The sequence below is a fragment of the Dendropsophus ebraccatus genome, chromosome 1, assembly GCF_027789765.1.
Source record: "Dendropsophus ebraccatus isolate aDenEbr1 chromosome 1, aDenEbr1.pat, whole genome shotgun sequence".
Classification (NCBI taxonomy): domain Eukaryota; kingdom Metazoa; phylum Chordata; class Amphibia; order Anura; family Hylidae; genus Dendropsophus; species Dendropsophus ebraccatus.
The window spans coordinates 176,146,118-176,171,017 of NC_091454.1; the positions used below are offsets into that span (position 1 = coordinate 176,146,118).

At 42.5% G+C, this 24,900-nt stretch overlaps 1 protein-coding gene across 5 annotated transcripts in view; it reads left to right on the top strand.

Annotated features, from left to right (window-relative positions):
• The window catches only part of CHD2 (chromodomain helicase DNA binding protein 2), a 52,299-nt gene that overhangs the window by 1,278 nt on the left and 26,121 nt on the right, over nt 1-24,900 (top strand). For 3 of the 5 annotated variants that reach the window (XM_069984916.1, XM_069984928.1, XM_069984940.1), the window contains exons 3-14: nt 14,018-14,243; nt 15,559-15,645; nt 17,655-17,713; nt 17,841-17,960; nt 19,346-19,495; nt 20,942-21,075; nt 21,404-21,629; nt 22,568-22,668; nt 23,893-23,937; nt 24,089-24,267; nt 24,366-24,490; nt 24,619-24,835. In XM_069984916.1, the coding sequence (XP_069841017.1) occupies nt 14,018-14,243; nt 15,559-15,645; nt 17,655-17,713; nt 17,841-17,960; nt 19,346-19,495; nt 20,942-21,075; nt 21,404-21,629; nt 22,568-22,668; nt 23,893-23,937; nt 24,089-24,267; nt 24,366-24,490; nt 24,619-24,835 (1,669 nt within the window). Of the gene's footprint in view, nt 1-14,017; nt 14,244-15,558; nt 15,646-15,675; nt 15,770-17,654; nt 17,714-17,840; nt 17,961-19,345; nt 19,496-20,941; nt 21,076-21,403; nt 21,630-22,567; nt 22,669-23,892; nt 23,938-24,088; nt 24,268-24,365; nt 24,491-24,618; nt 24,836-24,900 lie in introns of those variants that run through there. The other 2 variants (XM_069984921.1, XM_069984934.1) reach the window with 2 other exon arrangements.

The following is a 24,900-nucleotide window of genomic DNA, read 5'->3' on the forward strand; positions in this document are numbered from 1 at the left end:
TGGCCCCCTCATACCTGCAGGGGCTTCCCCCACACATGCAGCTTCTGGGGGGCTTCCTGCTGCTGCTGTTTACATGACCTTGTGCTACTTGTAGTGGCTGCTGCATTGCACCACTTCTTCTTGGGAAGACTATTTCCTACATGTTATTTCACACCAGGCCCAAACTACAGCCTGGGAGTAAAGTAGATCCACATCCAGCCCCTGTAATGTCTCTGGGGAGGGTCCTGTCTACATTCTGTCCCTGTCACAGCTTACTGGGGGCTGCCTCCTATTACTGCATATGGGCCCATATTTATATACACATGTGGACACTTTATTTTATAGTAGTGTTTATTTTCTATTACTTTGTTGCCTATGTTACCATAACACTCATATATATGTGTCCTCTGGTTACCATGCTTTACATTTGGGATTACTACTTGAAGTAACATTCACAGAGTATTTATTGGTGTAATATGTATATTATGAAGAGTGACATACTGTGGTGTATATAATGTGTGTGATATATAGAAAGAGATTGTGACAAGTGATTTATATAATGTGTGATATATGCATGTTGTGATGAGTGATGTACATAGTGATATATGTAGTGTGATATATCAACATAGCAATATTATTGTGATGTGGGAGATATATGTATTTTGGAAGCATGTATTGTGTTGTGTGACATAGATTGTGACTTAAATTTGATGTAAAATAAATGGTATATACACTGATAGGTGATCACTAAGATAAATCATGATATATATATATATATATATATATATATATATATATATATATATATGGATTTGCCATGGCTGTGATGGGTTGTATCCATTCATCTTTAGAATAAAGCTTTCTAAATTTTCCTTTTATCTTTATGAACAACTTCCATATATTCTTTTTTTTTTTTTTTTTTTTTTATATTTACTTATTTTTCTGTATTTTTTTTCTTTTAGTAAATGTAGTTTTTTGTATTGGTGTTTTAGTCTGCACACCCCAAAAAATTATATCTATCTATATATATATATATATATATTATAATCTATTACATTCTACAGCACCCTTTATACTGATCCAGGCTTTTAGCACTGGGCCTGAGGGGGTTAATCTACCATTGCCATTAACTCTTTCTTGTTTATTGGTGTCATGGCTTCCTGGGGCTGTGTGGTTCTTGTGGTGCATTTGTATTTACTCCAATGTGCTTTTTTTCTTTGAAAGAATCACATAGTGAATATAAAGTATTTCCTGTGAAGCTGAAGTGACACACATACAGATGTCAGACATACACTCATTGGTACGGCTGTATAGCCCCTGTTATATGCACTTATAGCATACAGCTATTTCATAGGTTTTATAGTAACACTTGCTATTATGTTGCACATTTCATAGCCATATATACACAGTATTACATATACATATATATTATCAGCATGGGCAGCATCAGAAGTGTTAATCTAGATGGGTAGAGGATGCAGGCTGCCGTGTTACACAGCGTAGACGTGAAATGGTCGGCTTGTCTCCTGTCCTTGGAGTACATTTTGTGACTGGCAGCCATTTTAGAGAAATGCCTGAGATAAAGCTGCAGCTGGTTTTGTAGAAGACCTGGGTGTTTCCTGCCATGTGTGAGGCTGGAAATGGATGATTGTAAAGGTGTATTATTACCAGGGACGTACATGAGGGTGGCATAAAGATTTGGGCAGGAGAAGCGAGTATATTCAGCGTTTTATGGCTTTCTATTTCAGTCACAAAATGGCTTTTCCTTTGTGCTGCTGCAGCAGCGCTGGGCTGACACTGTGATGCACTGTGTGCTCTCCACAAGCAGGAGGAGGAAGTTGCTTTCTAGGAGTTCAAAGGCCATCTTGTGTCTGCAGCTGATCTGATTGGTTGGAGAGCCTCCTGGTAACTGGGGCGTCAGCTGTGTCGGGCGGGCCTGCCTCCTGTGTGATGTCAGCTGTGCATATCACTCCCTTTTTGGCATGAAATCCTCCGCCTAGTCAGCCAGCTGGAAGCAGACTGTGTGCTCAGGCTGGGGCTGTGTACATGAAAGGGAAAGAGCAGAGTCTTCAGTGCTAGCTGGAAATACATGGCTATCGCCACATAGGAACTCTTAGTTTTTTTTTTTTTCATGTGTTTACAATTTATGTCATTTTTAGAGCAATTTCCCTCCTTGGAGCAATTTTTACAGCTACTGCAAATCTACAACTCCCTATATGCCCAGGCCGATGTTCTCTAACCTATGTCTCTGTAAACTACAACTCCCAGAATTCCCCAGCAGCTGCAGGCTCTAGTTTTGCCACAGCTGCGAAGCAACAGGTTGAGGAACTCCACCTTAGAGGTTTTCTCAGACACATCTGGCCTTTGTTAACCCTTGCCACAGGCTTCTAATCACTGTCAACCTTGCTAATTTATTGGCTGCAATCCACCGCTTTATCTGTGGCAATGAAAGCCTTGTCATACGACTTCCCACGTTCCACATCAGAATAAGGTTTAGTATGAAATTAGCCCAGTGACCTTTTCCCATTGACTCAATTTAGCATTCTCTTAATTTTGTTTTGTGTGGATTTCCTAGATTTCCCTTTATAACTGTAGGCAACTGTGTGAGACACCTTCACACGAGAAGCTTTTTTTTTTTTTTTTTTTTTTGCATCTTATATTTTGTTTACAAACATCTTAGCTGATCCCCCTAAAAATTCTAGAATTTACTAAAAGTGCTATTATCTGCAGTCATTAAGGTCAAAAGGATACAAATTGAATAGGAAAAAAATATTACAATGGTTATATAGTGTTCTAAAAAAATCTGTCAGAAATCTGTGAGTGTTAAAGGACCCTTAGGCTTATGTTTGTGCATATAGCATAGGACAGACATACTTGCCATATACAGACAGATTTATCTGACAGATTATTGAAGCCAAAGCCAGGAACAGACTATAAGCAGAGAACAGGTCATAACGGAAAGACTGAGATTTCTCCTCTTTTCAAATCCAATCTTTTCAAATCCAATCTGTCAGATAAATCTCTGTGTAAACGCACCATGAATCTCCCACTACTCCAGTAGTCCACGTTTGTTCTGTTTTCAGGTCCAGGTTGTGAATCCATCCAGTGAGGTTTTTTTCCTTCAACAATTTAAAAGAAACAACACATTTACAATGCACTACAATGTTTTGTATGTGCCATTTTTAACTCTAAACGGAATATGCTCTCTGAGAATTTTTCCTGATTAAGAAACACGTTTCAGGGTATATTCACACGGGCGGGCTCGCAGCGAGATTCTCGCTGCGAGCCCGGCAGGTCCTGGCAGTTCCCATACACTACATACTTGCTGCGGTCTAAACGACCACAGCGAGTATGTAATTATACCGCCCTTAACCCCTTCTGCTCCAGCCCGGCTCCCCCGCTGTAAGCATACTTTACCTGTCCTTGCTGCTCTCCTGTCCGGCCAATCAGTGGCTGCGGCTGGGCAACACACTAATTGGCCGGACAGGAGAGCAGGACGCCGTACCCGTGCAGCAAGGACAGTTAATGTATGCTTACAGCGGGGGAGCCGGGCGGGAGCAGAAGGGGTTAAGGGCGGTATAATTACATACTCGCTGCGGTCGTTTAGACCGCAGCAAGTATGTAGTGTATGGGAACTGCCAGGACCTGCCGGGCTCGCAGCGAGAATCTCGCTGCGAGCCCGCCCGTGTGAATATACCCTAAATGTGTTGCATTTTTTGTCTTTTTTTTATTTTTCCCCATTTTTTTAGAATCCTGTTAAGGGGAATCATTGAATTACATGTATTGGGAAACACACTACATGCAAAAACAAACAAACATATTTTGAAAACAGGACACAAACCACATAAAAACAGCACAAAAAAGTGATAATTATGATGATCTTTATTTGCGTTTGTCTACATAATGAGACTGATGCCTCTGCCCGATATATTCCCAAAAACCATGTGGTTCATGTGAGGGTTGTACATACAGGAATATTTCAACGGAAAGACTGTCAGTGCTTACTGTACAGAACACAGATGTAATACTGACGGGGGGCTGCCTCTAGATAGGATATTGAAAAAAGCAGGATAAAATTAAAAAAAAACAAACTACTAATGGAGTATGGATCCATGTGTATTCTAATCTCTATAAACTTCATTGGGTTACTTCCATCCGCTAATATCTAGCACATGCCATGTGCTCTAAAAGCTGTGTACTTTATACAGCCGTGTAAGTGGCTTCATAGATTTACATTAGCTTTGTATCACAGACAACATCTGACAGAGGCCTTATACTGGAATATATTGTGGAATGTGAGAGATACAACTCCTAAACATATACCTATGTTTACCTCTGCCTATCTATAAACCTTCAGTAGAGTTTGCCCCATTGTTTGCTTATGTCAGCAATCTTCAGGGCCTGTTCCTTTTTGTAGCTCCTAAATGCAGCAAAGTTTCTCCCCCCTCCTGGGCTCTAGACGCTCCCCTCCCCCAGCCCAGCCTGCTGTGTTTCTGGGTAAGACAGTCATCTGCTACTGCCTTCATCCTGTTACATACTGACATTGTGGAGCCACTATTATTACTAGGAGGGCAGCTCTTTATACAATGTTACTCTGCTAATCACATTATTACACAATACAAGAGCTTTCTGGAGAACTGGTAAACTTAAAACAAAGCTAATACAGCCTAATGCCAACACTGCAGGGCAGGATTTCTCCTCGGAGGGGCATATCTTTTTATTATAGTTTTTCTGCATGCAGGTTCAACGCCTGTCTTTTCCTTCCCAGTGCTGACCAGAATTCTGCCATGAGAAAGCGGCCTAAGGTGGTCACACACATTCAATAGCTATAGGATCAGGTATTCAGAGGACTTGTACACAATCCAGCCAGTAGTGTGGCCTATTAACTTCATAGTTATAATGTAAATGCCCACTTAGTATATCTTCAGATTCCTTGCCCTTACAGGCTGTGTTCACATGGGGCTTTTTTTTTTTTTTCACAGTTTTTACTCTTATTTTGCCAGCAAAAAAAAAAAAAAAAAAAAGCTATGTGTGAACACAAGCTGATTGTCAGTAGTGAGTGTTTCTGCCTGCTCATGTATATTAGCTCATCAAAACTGGCAGTATAATGGATGCTGTCACTTCTGCTGATGCGATCTGTTGGCCGCAACTTGAGGCCATAATGCAGGTGCCAGAAATGCACTTTTCTGAACTAGGCGTTAAAAGGGGTTGTCCAGTCCTTACTGAAACTTAAAGATGCTTCCGAGACCGCAAGGAATATTACAGACCTGAAAATGTAGCTGTTCCGCACCGCTGCTGCCAATCTCCATGCCGCCCAGTGTCTGCCACCATCCTCTTCTTCAAAACTTCCACTGACATGCGGTGCAGATAGGAAGTGACCATCTGGCATAGACAGCATGGATCTCTGCCCCCGTTTTCATCCTTACTTTATGTTGCAAAACTGAGAAAAATATAAAGAATACTTTTATATGGACTAGCCCAGAGTGGACCCAGCCGCATAGACTACTAACAGAAATCAGTGATGCAATTAAACAAATAACATTGTTGTCCATACATTGTGCCATTTTACAGTATTATCAGTATGGTCCTATAGAAAAGACTCTCAAGGCTCCCATACGTGTTGAGCAGCGGACTGACTAATGTCTCTGGGGGCCTCCTGACTCTCCTGCCTCATCACATTAATTTGGGGGAGAGAAGGATCCGGACATGTTGGATTTCAGCTGCCTGAGCCTTTGCTCTCGGAGAGATAAGCCACAACCAGTGGTGTTTGGCAACAGTTACCCCCTCCTCTCTATATTCAGAACTCGGGAACGCTTGGCTAAGCACTCAGGTTTATGGGGGAATTGGGAGAGTTAGCTTTCGGCTGAATATTAGCAGTATGCCTAAAACCATCACATGTCTGGGTTCCTTTGATCTGCTGCATCTTTAGCTGGTGGCTGACTGAGGGTGTGGGGGCTTAGCCAGAGGGGAAATGACCTTTTTGTCCTAGTGCAGACAGGGCAGAAGAGGGAGGCTCCTGCTGCAGCCATTCATCTTACAGCCAGACTGGGAGGAGGAGGACATGATACAACTGAGCTCCTGGGATGTATAGAGAAGAAATCTTTATTTAGTTTTCAGGTTTAATTACGATCAAAGGAAAGAAGTAAAGGAAGATCTAGGATACATCTTCATTTTTTTCCCTCTTTTTTTTGGTTTAGTGTTTCTTTAAATGACTCATGTACTTCAGGCCACTTCCACATGTCAGTATCTTGGACAGTACTTTGCATCTCTGTGCAAATATTTCCATTATGCTTTTTATCTGATCTTTTTTGTTGCTGGTTTTGGCTTACAAATGCTGATGCAAAATACTGCATGTAAATTCAGCTTGGTGGAGCCCTCATGGTAATGACTACAGAGAGTGTAGATGAATCCTGCCAGGGTGCTCTGGTGTTCTAGATCTTGTTTCCTATGAAAGATGCAGGGCCACTGACATTATACTTCAACTTGAGAGTACGTTCCCACTGTGGAACATGTGGCGGACTCCACTAGAAATTCCGCCTGTTTCGTAGAACCAATGATATTCTCAAGCGAAATCCACCTTCTTCCCAATCAATTGACGTGTCAATTCTTTGGGCGGATGTTTGTTTTATAATGTCATTGAGTCTATGGGACAGTTGGAATTTCTAGTGGAGTCTGCCGCATATTTCCTAGTGGGAACGTACCCTCATTCTGCTACAGGTATCTAATGTGCAATTAAGGTACATTACTTTTTACATAATTGAGTTAAACAAAATCCTTAAATCTTAAATTTTTTGGCCTGATCATTGAGCCTAATAAAAAGCTGACACGGCTACTATTGTCTGGATTTTAATAAAACATGTATGGTAAGGCTCTGACATATAACTGCCTAGGTGTAGTCTTGTTTTGGAGCATCCTTTCTTCTAACCTCACACAGTGTCCTTCCTCTTTACCACCCGGGGCTGTGTCCCTCCTTACTCTATAGGCCTTATTACATGAAATCTACCTTACTTGGCACAATGTTGGCTGATTGCAGCCCAAAAGGATCTAAGCCGCGCTGCTCCTCACTCGCTGTCTGTGTGTGTAATAGCACAGGCAGTGAGCAGGAGACAAGGGGGAAGCGAGCGCTGACCCGACTGCTCGGCACTCGCTTCGTAATGCGGCCTTAGCACTGTCCAAGCAGTGATGACAGTGCCTGTGTAGTGACACACCTCTTTGACAAGCTGAATAGTAAGACCCAGTTGTCAACTTACTCCAGAATAGTTCAAGGGGTTATCCCAGGAATAACATTTAGGCCCAGATTAACCAAAGGGTGTAAAATTTACACAGCTGTAAACTGCTCACATTAAAGGGGTTATCCAGTGCTACAAAAACGTGGCCACTTTTTTTCAGAGACTAGACTCCAGCTCAAGTGCGGTTTGCAATTAATCTCCATTCACTTCAATGGAACTGAGCAGCAAAACCCTGCCTTAGCTGGAGACAAGAGTGGGCTGTCTCTGGAAGAAAGTGGCCATGTTTTTGTAGTGCTGGGTAACCCCTTTAACCAATCACAGCTCAGCTTCCAGCTCTGGTAAAATGAAAGCAGAGCTGTGATTGGTTGCTGTGGGCAGATTACACCAGTCTATATTTTACACCCTTTAATAAATCTCTCCCTTTGGGGTATGTTCAGTAAAATAGGCAGAATTCCGCCGATTTTACTCAGTGTGAACATACCCTTAGTGCTTGTTACATTATAGGTGATAAATGTAAGACTGCTAGAAGTCCCTCTGCCAGGACTGCCACCGAACACTAAAACAGTCCCTGCCCCCTCCAATCCCCTTTACTGTACAATTAGAGAAGTCAGGAGTTGTAGTGGAACCTGTCCTGTAGGTTACACATAACTGGTTTTACATAACCTAGTTACAGACACTGTTTTCAGCAATCTGTTCTTTCTGGAGTGAGGCACAGACCATTGAAAACGGCATGTGTCCCTATGTTATATTTTGCTCAGCAACTGTGCCTTAACATACGTGACGGATTAATAAATCTGGACCACTTTATTTTTTATGTGTTTTTGCTGTGATTTTGCCTAAATTGATTTTTGCAACCCAAATACTTGCATTAATTTTTTTGGGTTAATAATAATTGCTGTGTGGTTGTACAGCCAGTTACCGGCAAAATTGTGCTGCCATGCACTGTCCATTTGGAGACCCATCACGATGCAGCCTCTACTTGTGTACTTGCCCTACCAGACTTTATTTATTTATTTATTTATTTATTTTGTGGGGGGGGGGGGTTCTGATGTTTTATGGAATAAAGGAATACACTAAATACGAACTAAGTGTTAATTTACACACCCGGAATTATATGGTCTTATTTATATATCAAGTCTATTTTGCAAGTCTATTTAACATATACATTTTATGAAGAAAAAACATTGATGAAATAAAGAATGCAATTGTGTGCAATACCTTTAGATTTGTTTTTCCATTGACTTTCAGAAAAAAAAAAGGATCAGAACGGACACATCCCCCCCCCCGTTTTTTTAAGGATTTTTTTTGTTCAGTTCAGTTGAATGGACTGCAAGAACGCAGTGTGAACTCCGCCTTAGTACTACTTTATTTCCTGATGTTTGTATTGGTTTTGCATTGTTATAATCCCTAATGTGGCTTACGGTCCAGTTTCTGTGTCTCAGAAACATATACTTGTGTCCAGTTTCTCATTAAGCTACCTGTATGTATAGTAGCATAGAAGCAAACCATAAGGGTGCTTTCACACGTACAGGATCTGCAGCTTCAAATCTGGACCATCAAATCTGCGGATCCTGTACATGTGAACGCACCCTAAGGCAGTGATTTTCAACCAGTGTGCCGTGACACATGGTCGGGTGTGCCGCGGGGAAAGTTCCCCAAACTATGGTGGCCCTGTAAAACAGGAGAAAACAATGGGGGAGAGAAACCTGGGGATAGGGGGGAGAGAAACCTGGGGATGGGGGAGAGAAACAGCGGAGAGAAGCAGGGGGGTGAGAAGTTTGGTGGAGAGAAGCAGGGGGGAGAAGTATGGTGGAGAGAAGCACAAGAGTGAAGTAGGGGGGAAAAGTATGGTGGAGAGAAGCACAGGGGGAAGAAGAAAACAGGCCCAGGTTTCACAATGAGTATAAATACATTTAGAATCTATATTATTAACTATATGTATAATATGTACTGTTTTAGTGTCATTTTGTGCCATTTTGGTTGGTGGCCTTCCCCCGGGATTTTTTAAGTATAAAAAGTGTGCCGCGGCTCAAAAAAGGTTGAAAATCACTGCCCTAAGGTTATGTGCACACATCGTAAGAGACCGCCGTTCCATGACCCGGCCGGTCTCTGAAAAGGTGATCTGCTTGGACGCAGTGTTCTGATGCGGGTGCATCCGTGCACGCCTGCATCAGAACTCTCCACCGCACGCTATGAAGCAAGCGTCCGGTGTGCACTGACAGGGACATGTCAGTTCTTTGCGGCACCACTAGGGATCCCAGCCAGAGCTTATACTATGTGTATATGCTCTGGCCGGGATCCCATAGACGGAGAGGTAACGTATATTTTCGTAATGATTTTAAGAAAATATACGTTGTGTGAACATAGCCTAATACTGTAAATCACTATGTGGGTCTGCAGTATTGGAGAAATATCTAGAATAATACCTATACAACACAGCATGGAAATTAAGTGGGAAAAAAAATACACATACAAATTTCTGTTCTTCTTCCTCTCCTACGTCTCACCCCCTCCCCTCTCACACCCTAAGGTGTATGTTTGATCTGCATTGTATTGCCCAGCACACACAGTGGCCAAGGTTTTTCAAGCTGCCTGAAACCCCCATTGTCTGTCTTTTTCTGCCACAACCAATCACAGCTCAGGTTTTGTATGTTAAAGGGGTTATCCAGCGCTACAAAAACATGACCACTTTTCCCCCACTCTTGTCTCCAGATTGGTCAGGGCTTTGAAACTCCATTCCATTGAAGTAAATGGAGCTTAATTGCAAACTGCACCTGAACTTGAGACAAGAGTAGGGGAAAAGTGGCCATGTTTTTGTAGCTCTGAATAACCCCTTTAACAAGCTCTGATAGAATGTAGCCTAAGCTGTGACTGGTTGATGTGGGTCAATGTATACATGGACATATACAGTACATAGTTAGACTACCTATGGACCATTCAAGTCTGTGAATCCATTGCCAACACATCAGCAGCCCTTTTTGACCGGATGCTGACAGATAAAAGAACTGAACACAGCCTGAATCACTGTTAGTTATAGCCAGGTTTCCCGGGCTCAGCGGAAATAACACTCATGCACTGCAAAAGTAGTTTGTTTTTTTTTCATAGCTATTCAGTATTTTCTGTCAGTATAAGAGCAAGAGTCCTAAGTCATTGGCGGGGGCAGGAGCATAAGTGGATTGGTAGATGTGTATGATGGTGCAGCACTGGGGAGAGCTTTGTGGAGTAGTGGGCATACTCTAATCTCACAAAACACAGGTAGAGGGAGGAATGAACAATGCAAAGACCAACCTGGCTGCTTCATTCATGATGGATGGCAAAGGAGCTGGTGTGTCAGGGAGAGAAATGCCTAGGGTCTGATTTAGTGTTTAGCTGTGATGGATTAGGGATAGGGATTATAGTAGAACATAAAGGGATCTGTCCATGGATTAAATGTAAGGAAGATAGAGGAGATCTGAACTAACTATAACTCCAGGACATTGGGCCTGATGTCTAAGGAGGATGGTAGTATTACATACAGAAAGGAGATATCCAGCTTAAGCGAAGACCATGATGGGGGAAACAGATGGGGCTCAGTTTTGGAATGATTTGCAAGTTTGATATATAGTAGAGACGTGATGGTGGAGACAACTGACAGACGCTTGGAGGGTGTATATAGTTGGGTGTCATCAGTGTCAGGATTGTACTGGTAACAACCTGCTGATGGACTGCCTGACAGGACTTGTATAGAGAGAAGGATCTGACAGATAGGAGGTACATGGGTAGTGTACATGAAGGAAGCTTAAAGAGAATTTATCACCTTTATTACTTTTATTAAATAAATTACTTTTGTATTTAAACACAGATTCTGATTTATTTCCTCCCTGTGTGTTTTTTTTTCTCCGATTGTATTTTTCTGCACCTGATTATGGGAGCAGCCATCATGCCTGATAACAGGATTTAGAGATACAGTGTCCACTCGCAAAATAGGAACTTGTAGTGTAGAGATGACATCCATGGGAGAATGTTGTGGGCATGCCCTGTGACCTGTGTAGAGGTCAGTGTGCAAGGAGGGGGATGATCTGTGTTTATTCCCTATTGTAAATGGCAGCTCTTGGTTAGCTATATAGTCTGTAGGTGTTACCTGTATTGGACTGTGACTGTATATTTGTCATCTGTTTTTTTACTTTGATAAACCCATAAATATGTTTTTACATTTTGCAGCCATATTAAAGCTTTGTGCCTGATAAATGATTTAAGAGCAGCCATGTTCAGTGTTCCCCCCAGTAAATTTAATAAAAATTGATTGGGGGAGGTTATTCATACCAAAGTGCCTCTCAAGCTAGCCCAGGTCACAAACCGCCATTCAAGGGAGCCAAAATAACAACAGTGGATACATGACTGGAGCAGCACCCATCTAGACTATGGGGCCCAATTCTGTACCATGTGACTGGTTACAGTCTTATCACAGTATGGCGGAATCGGCCAATATGAACGCATAGAGGGATTTAGTATGGCTTGTACTTTGTTTTGTTTTCGTGGCTGATAAAAGTCACTTTTTTCCGTCAGTTACACCATTCTCGACGCATTTTTACAGCTAGGGTCATAAAGATGGCAAAATGATGAAATCCGGTGCCACTGAAAATATTGTGCTTATTGCACTTTGGATTTAATAAATCCAACCCATGTTTTTTTTATGTTTTATTGTTTTAATACTTCTATACTTTATTATATAAATTTCCCAAACTCAGTACAACAGCAAGCCATATTTAGTTTGGACTAGATAATTTTTTCTTGTTTTTTTGTTATTTATACGTGAAATTAGCCTCTTGCAAAATGCTGAGTTGTTCAATATTTAGTGCTCGGACACTTGTTCTAGGAGTCTCCATTTTGAGAAAGTGCAGCAGCTGCTGGAACAGAATAGGCTTGTGGATTAGGTTACAAAATGGCGAGCAAGGATCAGATTTCTAAACCTTCACTTACACGTCTCTAGTGTGTTTCTGCTGCCACCTGCTGGCAATAAGACGCCAAACAGTTCACACGCTTACTGTATGGAGGCAACGCTGTGCTGTACAAGTAAATGTACAAATAATAAAGCCGCCTTTTACATTTACAGAGTTTTCTTCCTATACTAAAGCATCTGTTTGAAATTGGAAAATACATCCAAGCCTGTGATCCTTTTAACATACAATTATAAGTTAATTTTATTATTAATTGTAATTTAGGGAATGAGTCTTTAATTAAAGGAGACCTGCCCTCTGCTCATAGCATTCTTTTTTTAGGAAAGCCAATCTATTACTAGGCGAACCCCACTGTAGACAGCTATGTCAAGGTTCTTGCCCCCATCATTACAGAGCGTGGTGCCGGTTGCTTTAGACACGGTACAGGAGTACTGATCCATTGTCTGCAAATAAATCACAGTGCCTATAAGTTACCCAATAATGGACAAAAAGAAATTAAGATGAACATAGTCTAAGTAAAGCATATTCTCAAAAAAAGAAAAAGCGTACAAGTGATTTTTGCAGATCAGCCATAACATTAAAACCACTCACTGCTCAAAAGGACTCATGTCGGCATGTGATCATCAGAACTAGGCCATGGAAGAAAGTGGTGTGGTCTAATGAATTGTGTTTTCTTTTACATCATGTAGATGGCCAGGTGTATGTGCATTGCTTACCTAGGAAAGTGAAGGCACCAGAATGTACTATGGGAATAAGGGAAAGCAGAATGGGGGCAGTGTTGTACTCAGGGCAATGTTCTACTAGGAAACCCTGGGTCTGGCTTTCATGGGGATGCTATTTTGACACATACCACCTACCTAAACATTGTTGCCAATGCCGTGCACCCCTCTTCATGGCAATTGTATTCACGTTTACTTTGGTTAGGATAATGCACCATGACACACATCAGAAGCTGCTCAGGTAAATGAAGGGCTCAGAGTGTTGACTTGACCTCCGATTTCCCCAGATCTCAAGCATCAGTGCTAAAAAAAAAGAAAAGCTGACTGCATGGAGGTCCCATCTTGTAACTTAAGGCCCTAGTACACTAAACGAATATTGGCCTTGGCTGATTGGCAGCCGTTCAGGCCAATAATTGGTTAGTGTAATAGCACTTGTTTAAAGATTTGTGCAGACTGCCGCTGTGTAATATCACAGACGGCGAGCTTGGAAGGAGGGAGAAGAAAGCACTGAGCTGACAGGTCGGCGCTTGCTTCCCCTGGAACATTTGGGATCTCTATTAATAGTTCTAAGTTCCCCATACACCCCATACATCTAAGGTTTATAGGGCTCTCCTGGCACAGGCAAATGACAGGGATCGGACATGATGAAAAATCACTACCCGACCCCTTTTGTCTGGGAGAGATAATCCGTAGTGAGAGCTCTCTCGCTGTGTGTTAACTTTCATATACCATGTCAAACGTTCCTGTGTGGGAGGAGAATGGGCGGCAGAACAGGACTGATACCTGGCAGCTGAATGATCTTTCGGCCATCAGTTATTGAAGGTGTATGCCCACCTTACACCATAAGTATCAGAATTTTTAGGGGCTGATAGCCGAGCACTGTCTTTAGCAAATCTGCCAGAAAGCCCTGGCAGCATCAAAACAAAGGTGCTGCACAGAACTGGGCTAGATAATGAAAATGAACATAATTAGTTCTGAGATATAGTGCCACCATCTGGTTAGCATTCAGACTCTAGATGCTACTTTGTATATGGGAAGAACATTTATTGGTAATATATAATTATTTTTTTCACTGTTATGAGCTTGTTAAAGATGTTTTAATAGAATAGTATATTATGCAGTCTTACATATCTATTTAATTTCTTTCATCTAGCCATTCAGCATCAGAAGAGTCCATTCACTCTGCCTCCGAGTCAGGCAGCCAATCGGAAAGTGAACAGGCAAGCGAGCAGGCCAGTGAATCCAATAGCAGCTCTGAGTCTTCAGAGAGCCAATCGGAATCAGAATGTGACTCAAATGGTTCCAAAACACAGGAGCCACTCTCTGATGCCAAAGAGAAGTCTGTTCCCAAGAAAGAGCGCTTGGCTGATGTGAAAAAGGTAAGACCCAGGGTATCAAGGAAATGATAATTGGTATGTTCAAAGATGGCAATTCTTGCTGCTGTCTGTACCTCACACTTCTGTCATGGTGTTTCCATTGACACTAACAGGAAAGATTACATCTTAAAAACATGGCTATAATGCATGGTACCACTCATGTTTTCTCAATAGATACATTTTGAGGTCGCCTGTACAGTAATTGGCTTTACATCGCCTTTCACATTTATATACAATAAGATTCTTTTAGTCTGATGATATCAGGACGTGATTATCAGATGTTTTATAAAATGGGATGGATATAATTAAAAAGGATAGAAAATGTACTTGTGATTAAAGGAGAAGTCTGGCGAAATTTTTTATTAAAGTATTGTATTGCCCCCAAAAAGTTATACAAATCACCAATATACACTTATTACGGGAAATGCTTATACAGTGCTTTTTCCCTGCACTTACTACTGCGGCAAGGCTTCACTTCCTGAATAAAATGGTGATGTCACGACCCGTCTCCCAGAGCTGTGCGGGCTGTGGCTACTGGAGAGGATGATGGCAGAGGGATGCTCAGTGTCCCTCCAGTGCCCTGTTTCTCCCTGCCATCATCCTCTCCAGGGTCGTGACATCACCATTTTATCCAGGAAGTGAAGCCTTCATGCAGTAGTTAGTGCAGGAAAAAAAAACCTTTATAAGCATTTCCCATAATAAGTGTATATTGGTGATTTGTATAACTTTTGGGGGACAATACAGTACTTTAATAAAAAAATTCTCCGGACTTCTCCTTTAAGGCCCTTTTACACGTCTGAGGTTCTCAACTGCAGACAGAACATAGGGCCAATAGATTTCATTGGCCCAGTTCACACGTCTGTATGTGTGTACAGGGCTGTGAACTAAGCTGCGGTCACAGGCTGCACTACAGACATGTGAATAGGACCTAAAGCTGGCCTCCAGTTTTAGGGTGATGCAGTTTACCATCTATATTGTGTGGGGGCTCCCAGTCTCTCCCTTAATAGCAGATGTCAGGAGATGGAAAGGTTGGGCACAATGGATTTCAACATGTCCAGTCTTTTAGTTCTCAGGTAGATAAAATGCTGCCAAAGGTGTCTTGGCGCAGCTATTTCCCCATTCAGAACCTAGGCCAAACTGAGTGTGAATGTGTATGTGAGGATGAGGGCAGAATAAGCTGTCTTAAAAGTATGCGCATCTTGGGTAAAATATACGCACAACATGTACCACTGTATTTCAGTCCAAGGAGTCTCATAATTGGGTATGCAGACATGAAGTATGAAGCAGGTCATCTTTAGGGTTCCTTGTAATTTTCTAGATGTGGGAAGAATACCCCGATGTATATGGTGTCAGAAGGTCAAACAGAAGTAGACAAGAACCTTCAAGATTCAACATCAAAGCAGAGGTAAGAGCCAGCAATATCGGAGACACCTTGCAGCTATCCGCCAACTACGCCCGCACACGATGATCACACCCCACAGCTCAGATGGCTCTCCTCCGAGACATGGGATTTCAGAAAGTGATGGCTGGTGAGCAGAGGGCTTCATCTGTATTCAGCTCCCCGGACAACTTCTTTAACCATAGACTAATAGATTTGCCTGAAAACAAAATTACAGGACCTTAAAGGAGAAGTCCGGCCAAAATTAATTTTTGATATGTTGTTACTTATGAAAAATTATACAAATTTCTAATGTACATTAATTATGGGAAATGCACATATAGAGCTATTTCCCTTAATTTAGTAGATCAGGAAGTGTTAGAAATATCTCTGAAGAAGTGACGTCACGACCCAGGGTGTAATTCCTATGGAGTGTCCAGCAGGGGGCGCTCTCTATATAGAAGTCTATGGGACTTTATTGTTTCTATGGGTTTCTATGTAATGTAATGTAATGTAGTGTACAGTGCTTTATTGAATGAATACATCTATGGAATACTTTGGGGAGCAAGTGTCCTTGCTCCCCAAAGTATTGCATAAATGTATTCATTCAATACATTCAATACACAGTAAGCCCGCCGATCCGCCGCATTTCCGCCGATCCGCCGCATTTCCGCCGCATTCCCACCGATCCGGACCATATACATTGAACTACAGCTCCCATCATCTGCTTCTAGTATGAACAGGTGATGGGAGCTGTAGTTGGGTAATGGATATGACATGCCGCCGGGCGCAGGGGGGAGCCGCTCAGTACACAGGAGCGCTCCCCCCTCCTCCTCCTCCTTCCGGGATAACTTCCGCCTATACCAATGCTGAGTCCCTGCCTGGCCGCCGCTCTCCGCTCTCCCCCCCATACATACCGGCTCCCGATGCATCCTGGTGTCCGCGCTGATGCCGGGAGCCGGTATATGTGAGCGGAGAGCGGCGGCCAGGCAGGGAGTCAGCATTGGTATAGGCGGAAGTTATCCCGGAAGGAGGAGGAGGAGGGGGGAGCGCTCCTGTGTACTGAGCGGCTCCCCCCTGCGCCCGGCGGCATGTCATATCCATTACCCAGCTACAGCTCCCATCACCTATTCATACTATAAGCAGATGATGGGAGCTGTAGTTCAATGTATATGGTCCGGATCGGTGGGAATGCGGCGGAAATGCGGCGGATCGGCGGAAATGCGGCGGATCGGCGGGCTTACTGTGTATTGAATGTATTGAATGAATACATTTATGCAATACTTTGGGGAGCAAGGACACTTGCTCCCCAAAGTATTCCATAGATGTATTCATTCAATAAAGCACTGTACACTACATTACATTACATTACATAGAAACCCATAGAAACAATAAAGTCCCATAGACTTCTATATAGAGAGCGCCCCCTGCTGGACACTCCATAGGAATTACACCCTGGGTCGTGACGTCACTTCTTCAGAGATATTTCTAACACTTCCTGATCTACTAAATTAAGGGAAATAGCTCTATATGTGCATTTCCCATAATTAATGTACATTAGAAATTTGTATAATTTTTCATAAGTAACAACATATCAAAAATTAATTTTGGCCGGACTTCTCCTTTAATCACACGTGTGTTTGGTCAGTAGTTGTAAGCCACAGTCAGGGACATACACCTGGCAGACATGCAAATCATTTTCTACTGTTTATATTGCACTTGTGGTTTTGGAATAATAATACCGATGCAAAATACTGACCTGATATGCTAGTGTGAATGAGGCGATGGTGGATGTGGTTGGCCTACAATGGAAACTTTAGAGTCAGGTAGTAACTATCCTTCCAATCATTAAATGTGTATGCATCCAGTATACAGCTGCAGGTCTTGTGTGCATCTAGTAGCCCCAAAATATAGAAATGAGCCCGTATTGCAGTCTTGTAAAATTGGCCTTACTTTTTATATATATTTTTATAGCGTCTGATTATAGATGATTTGGTGACCTATATGCAGAGTATTTATGTTGGTTTGTTTCTTAGACTACAGATTCTGAAAGAGAGAGTCCAAAGAGGAGAAGTGCAAGAAACTTACACAAAAAGTAGGTACTTTTGGACACTAGTAGTATACAGTATTTTGCAACCCTAACATATGCACCACTGAATTTGTCTCATTCTTCCTTACCTCATGTATAAAAAGCCAAGTGAACGCTTATGTTATTTTCATAGAGAGATGAAAAAAGTTTCAGATGAGGATGATGAAGATGATGATGATGAAGAAGATGCCAGCAGTGGAGAAAGTGACATGGAACTGCCAAGATCCAGAACTAGACAAATGACATCTAAAAGGTATGTGTTTCTACAGAGTCCATCTCTGAGGTTGAAGTTAAAGGGTAACTGTAGCAAAATTTCATTTCTTTCAATTTAATTGGTTTCAGAAAGTTATATATAGTTCAAATTTAGTTCTATTTAAAACTCTTCAACCTTCCAGTACTTATCAGCTGCTGTATGTCATGCAGAAAGTGGTGCATTCTATCCAGTCTGAAACAGTGCTCTCTGCTGCCACCTTTTGTCTGTGACAGGAACTGTACAAATCAGTAGCAAATCCCCATAGAAAACCTTTTTTACTCTGGACAGAGGTGGCAGCAGAGAACACTTTGTCAGACTGAAAAGAATATACCACTTCCTGCAGGATGTAAGGAACTTCCTGCAGGATGTAAGGAACTTCCTGCAGCTGGTAAGTACTGGAAGACTGGGGACTTTACTAAAACTAAATTACACAGCTATCTAACTTACTGACACCTTTTGATTTGAAAGAAATAAAATTTTGTTGCAGTACTCCTTTAAAGAGAGCCTTTCACTAAGACAGACATAATTACATTAGGGCCTCACAGTGATGTCCTAATAAAATTATACTAGTCAGTGAAACAGATGAACAGCCCCTTAAAGTGTATTTGTCGTCATAAAAAAACTTCTGACACGTCATAGAGACATGGCAAAAGTTTTGATTGGTCTGAGTCTTAGGGCCCTATTCCACTGGCCGATGGGGGCCCGATCAATAATGTAAATGAGTGCCGATCTGCTAGATCAGCGCTCGTTTACTGGGCCTATTCCACAGCCCGATAATTGTTCAGCAAGGGCTGCAGGGACATCGTTAGCGATGTCCCTGCAGCCCTTGTTCAAACACCATACATTACCTACACATGTTGCAGGGCTTCTCCTGTGCTCCTTCTTCCTCCCGGTCCCGCGGGCAGTAGCAGCTTCGGCACGGCCTGTCTGAGCTGACAGACTGCTCAACCAATCACTGGCCAGGACCGGCGCGGTACAGGGAGGAAGAATGAGCGCAGGAGAAGCCCTGCAACATGTGTAGGTAATGTATGGTGCTTGTGAGATCGTCGGTCCCCCGTTGCGAACTGCTATTCCACACAGCAATGCGCGGTGGGTGCCCGATGATTTTAGGTTTTAACCTAAATAAACGATCAGCCGGTGACACGACAGTCGATTCAGCCGATCCATGAAATAGGCCCCTTAGTGTTCAGACCAGTACCGAATGTGAGAACGGGCTTCATAGACTTACATTAGCAGCCCGACTTGTCACGTGACGCAGAGCCGAGAGAGGACTGTGCTTAGAGCAGTTTTCTCCCAGCTCGTTCTCACAATCGGCACAGGTTTTGCGCACTCAGACCGATCAAAACTTTTGACATGTTTTTTTTTTTTTTTATAATTTTTTTTAGGTCATCCAGAGCGCTGTCAAGAAAACAGAAGAAACCACAGCGTGGAAGAAGAAGAAAGGCTGACTCCAGTGAGGATGACGATGATGATGACGACGATGATGATGATGCTCCAAAGAGGCAGACACGACGGAGAGCAGCAAAAAATGTTAGGTGAGGTAGACTTTTTTTTATTGCCTTCCTATAACCCATTTAGTGATTTAAAGGACAACTCCGGTGCTTTAAAAAAATACAAAACCTCCCCAATGTATATTTAATACCTCTGGAGCCTGTTGATGGTGTTTGCAACTGAAAATCCCGCCATCCCGGGACCCTGCCGCGTGCCGTTCCGCCTTTTCATTTCCCCCCCACTTCCTGGTTTGGCTGCGTAGCGTGCGCAGCCAGGTTCCCATGATTCCTTTTGCTCCTGAGCCGCCCCTCAGCTACATATGCCGCCCCTCCGTTCATCATACCTCCCCTTCTACCCGCCCACACTAAACTCCCCTACTTTAGTATGCACGCCCCTACTAAAAGCTGATTCAGGCAGGTGCAATAAGCAAGATCCCTCTTTCTTCTATGAGAATAAAAAGACTATTGGTGCTTATGCGCACTGGAAGTCTTTTCATAGGCTGACAGGGATCAAATGGCCTCTAGCGTTCTCAGCCAATCCGGACTGAGAATGCTACGTCACCCGGCGACGTATACTGGTGGGCTGAACAGCATGGAAGACGGACATCCTTCCGGATGGCCCATCTCCAGTGATGATATTGCACAAAATGGCTGACTGAGAAGATATAGGGGACGACAGTAAAGCTATATGTAAGTATATTGCACATTTCTCGGTGGGCGGGGGGTCGGGACTAAAAACTAAGAGAAAGGCTGAAAAACAATAAATGAAGCACACTACAATGTTGTATAACTTTGTACTGTACTTGAATTAGCACATAAAAGTTTAGCACTGGAGTTGTCCTTTAAGGGCTAATATAGCTGAAGTTGACCATGGTCATTTACCTGACAGCTACTGCTTCCAACTATTGGTAGTGGGAGGAAGATAAGTGGCTACCACTCTCCTTTCCATAAATGTTCTATTAATAGTTTATACCAGGGGTCTCAAACTCGCGGCCCTCTAGCTGTTGCCAAACTTCAATTCCCATCATGCCTGGGACAGCCAAAGCTTGCTTTGGCTGTCCCAGGCATGATGGGAATTGTAGTTTTGCAACAGCTGGAGGGCCATGAGTTTAAGACCCATGGTTTATACCATCAAAATAAATTGGGGTTTGCTACAAGAAGGACTTACTACACTCAGCTCGACTGAATGTACATGTATTCTGAATAAAGAGAAGAGAAACAGCTGCTGCCAGACATCTCTGCTGGTGGTTTACCTCTCTGTGAACAGAAGAATCAGGCAGATAAAATCCAACATGCTTAAGCCTTCTGATTCCCAACATCTACTGTAAGGAGAGAGTCAGGGGGTGAAATTAAGCTGGAATTAACCTTATATGTATAGTCAGAGTAATGCTGTGGTACCTGGAGGGATATTACTAATGGTGTGTAATTCTACTATATAAGAGGGTCAAAGGTTTGTATTCATTTACTAATGTTATAGCTTGGAAATTGCAGCTACAAAGAAGATGATGACTTTGAAACTGATTCTGACGATCTGATCGAAATGCAAGGAGAGGAAGCAGAGGAACAAGAAGAAAGCCATGAGATTATAGAAAAGGTGTTGGACTCCAGGACTGGGAAGAAAGGAGGTAAGTTTAGCAAACTAAAATGTACATGTCACAGTCCTAAAGTTCTAAACTTCCACATAGATGATGCTAATGCCTGAAAGTCAGGTTTTTGTGGAAACGTCCCACACCAAAGTGAGTTTTGTGCACAAGCTCTATTATTTTAGAATAGGGCTTGTGCGCAGAACTCGCAGGGGCATGGGACAGTTCCATGGCATCCTGAACTTTGGCTGCACATTGAAGGTTCAGCCCTGGCACCTAGTAAGAGTAATGTTGCCTTCTAGTTAAGCTCTGCTTGTTCTATTCTTGTGTCACTCCTGAGTGGTAAAGTGAGTTTAACATTTAATTTCAGCTACTGGAGCCCCTACTACTGTGTATGCTGTAGAAGCCAATGGGGACCCCTGCACTGACTTTAATCCTGAAGCTGATGAAGGGGAACAACATTATCTTATAAAATGGAAAGGCTGGTCATACATCCACAGCACTTGGGAGAGCGAGGAAACCTTACAGCAACAAAAGGTTAAAGGCTTAAAAAAGCTGGAAAACTTTAAGAAGAAGGATGAAGAAATCAAACAATGGTACAGTAGGATTACGCTTCTATAAATGCCCAGTACTTATTGAACTATAATATTGTAGGGTGCAAGACAAATTATTGCAAATTCAACTACAATACCATTTTTTGTATGGTTACTGCAAAAGAATATTTTGGTTGAATTGTTTGCCTCTAGTTGTCCGACATTCAGGTCCAAATTTTCTGTAGTTGTAGATCTAGAAATTGATGTTTCGGGTGGCTGTGAGTAACAATAGATGGTTTAGTAGATTACTGCGTACTAGTTAAATGTTCACACATGGAGTACAATACTAAGCTACCTCTAGTGGCAAACAGTGTTTTTTTTAATCTATTTATGCATGGGCTTTATATCACAAAAAAACTAGCTATGTTATACTTAAAGGGGTTATCCAGCGCTACAAAAACATGGCCACTTTCCCTCCTCTCTTGTGTCCAGTTTAGGTGTTGTTTGCAATTAAGCTCCATTTACTTCAATGGAAGTGAGTTCCAAACCCAACCCTATCTGTAGACAAGAGAGGGGGAAAAGTGGCCATGTTTTTGTAGCGCTGGATAACCCCTTTAAAAGGGGTCATCCAGCACTACAAAAATATATCCACTTGATTCCAGAGACAACACCACTCTTTTCTTCAGTTCAGGTGTGGTTTACTCCATTCACTTCAAAGGAACTGAACCCCACCCAAACTGGAGACCAGAGTGGTGCTGTCTTTGGAAGAAAGTGGCCATGTTTTTGTAGCGCTGGATAACCCTTTTAAGGGGATTGTTCAAGCGTGCTGTACTGAGCATCTAATTAGCAGAACCCATGCACTACACTGTCTGGGCACCAGAGACCTGCCTCTGTAGTTGTCCTGCCCTGAGTGCAGTATTCTTTCCCTGCTTAATGTCAGTCCAGGACAACTCCTTTAATTGGCAACAACTAATTTTTAATATTTGTATTCATCTTTCTAGGATATCTAAAATTTCCCCTGAAGATCTTGAGTATTATAATTGCCAGCAGGAACTGGCACTGGAACTGAACAAACAGTACCAGATAGTCGAGAGGGTTATAGGTAAGTGGTTTTACACTTAAAACTATTTTGTTGGTTATACATGCTCCATTTCATCTGGTTGTCACTACACCATCGGACCCAGCAGAGGGGGTGTGGGAAGCCTAATATTTCTCCATCCTAACTTTAAGGGAACATGTCACATTGATATATAAGGATATCTTATTCATATGAACTTCTGCTTATTGTGGGCTAAGAAGAGTCACTGAGTAGATTCACCCACATGACTACCTTGTCCAAAATAAGCCGATGTCTACATGAATAAATATCAAGCAATTGCATTATACATACTTGATATGCGTTGACCCCCGCCCGCCGTCTTCTGATGATGTAATGTTCGGGAGGCCGGCCGACCTGCTCCTGCAGTCCCTCATTCCGGTTTCCCTCTGCCGCATCATAACTATGCTCAGCCGAGATTGGCTGAGCACAGTTATGCTCAGCCAATCGCAGCTGAGCAGCTGATGACGCGGCACACGTCATCAGCTGCTCAGCCCTGATTGGCTGAGCACAGTTATGATGCGGCAAAGGGGGGCAGGCATGAGGGACGGCAGGAGCGGGTCGGCCGGCCTCCCGAAGATTACATCACTGTCAGAAGACGGCGGACGGGGGTGGACGCGTATCGGGTATGTATAATGCAGTACACTTCTGGGTCCACGGGCGGGGGTCGGGGAACCCGGGGAAAGCGGCCATTCACATACATAACATACAATACAAAGTTGTATAACTTTGTAATGTGTGTTATTTTGTGAATAATTTCTTAGCGCCGCACTACCCCTTTAATTGATATAGATCTGCTCAGCGCCCTCTGTTCTATAACAACGGCCTTTAAGTGCATTGTGAACATGAAAGATTTCTCTTATAGGGAGCCTGCCAGGTGCAAAAACAAACACATTAGCAACAGCTGCAGTCCACAGCAGTACATTGTTTGCATGCAATCTTGTGGACTGCAGCTGTCACTTAATAGATAAATAATTCTGTAGTGAGCTACTTTCTTGCTAAAACAGCATTAACACTGTTCCCAGGTTGTGTGTGGTATTACTATTCAAATCCACTTTAATGAAACTGAGCTGCAGATTGGTGGTGTTTCTGGAAGAAAGAAGCCATATTATTTTAAGCTAGGATAACCCATTTTAAGACAACTGGGTGCATAGTCCTGTAATGTGTAGACATGTCTGCAGACTCTGAACACTTGCATAGGAAATTAATGAGCTCTCTGTTGTTTTGCAGCTGTGAAGACTGGTAAATCTGCTTCTGTTCACACCGACTTTCCAGGTAATGCAGCTCATCTGTTAAATAAAAAAAACATTCTGCATAGCAACATAAAACCTGATACCCACCTGGGACTTGTTTTATTATTTCTTTTCTACAATATATATTTTTTTTTATATTAGATGTTACTAAAAACACTTAAATTGCATTCCAGTCCACAGCAGGAGAAACTCCTCCTCCAACGAGCCAGAGTACCTGTGCAAATGGATGGGTCTCCCTTATGCCGAGTGCAGTTGGGAGGATGGAGCTCTCATAGGGAAGAAATTTCAGCATTGTATTGATAGCTTTAATAGCCGGAATAACTCAAAAACCACCCCTGTGAAAGACTGCAAGGTGCGTAGAATATTCTGTATTGTATTTCCTTTTACTACAAATAATACGAAATCTTTTAGAGAGTGATAACATAATGCAATGCTGTGCCCTGAAAACAGGTCCTGAGACTGAGACCCCGGTTTGTGACATTAAAGAAGCAGCCTTCTTATATTGGTGCTGAGGGTCTTGAGCTCCGTGACTACCAACTTGAGGGCCTCAACTGGCTCGCCCATTCTTGGTGCAAGTATGTATCAGACATCAGCTTTGTAAATTTCTATTTTATACACATAACAATGTTTTACTGTATTTCAAATATGTTTAATTTACTCAGAACCTGAAAGTAAAGGCAGTTTTTCTTTCTTGTGGTAACAGGAATAACAGTGTAATCCTAGCGGATGAGATGGGCCTTGGAAAAACTATTCAGACCATTTCCTTCCTCTCCTACCTGTTTCACCAGCATCTGCTGTATGGCCCATTTCTCTTAGTGGTGCCCCTATCTACTTTAACATCATGGCAAAGAGAATTTGAAGTGTGGGCTCCAGATATAAATGTGGTGGTTTACATAGGAGATGTTGGCAGTAGAAACACGGTAAGTAATGAACTGCACAATGCCAATATGTCTATGCTGCAGCTAGGCAGGTCTGTGATCTTTCA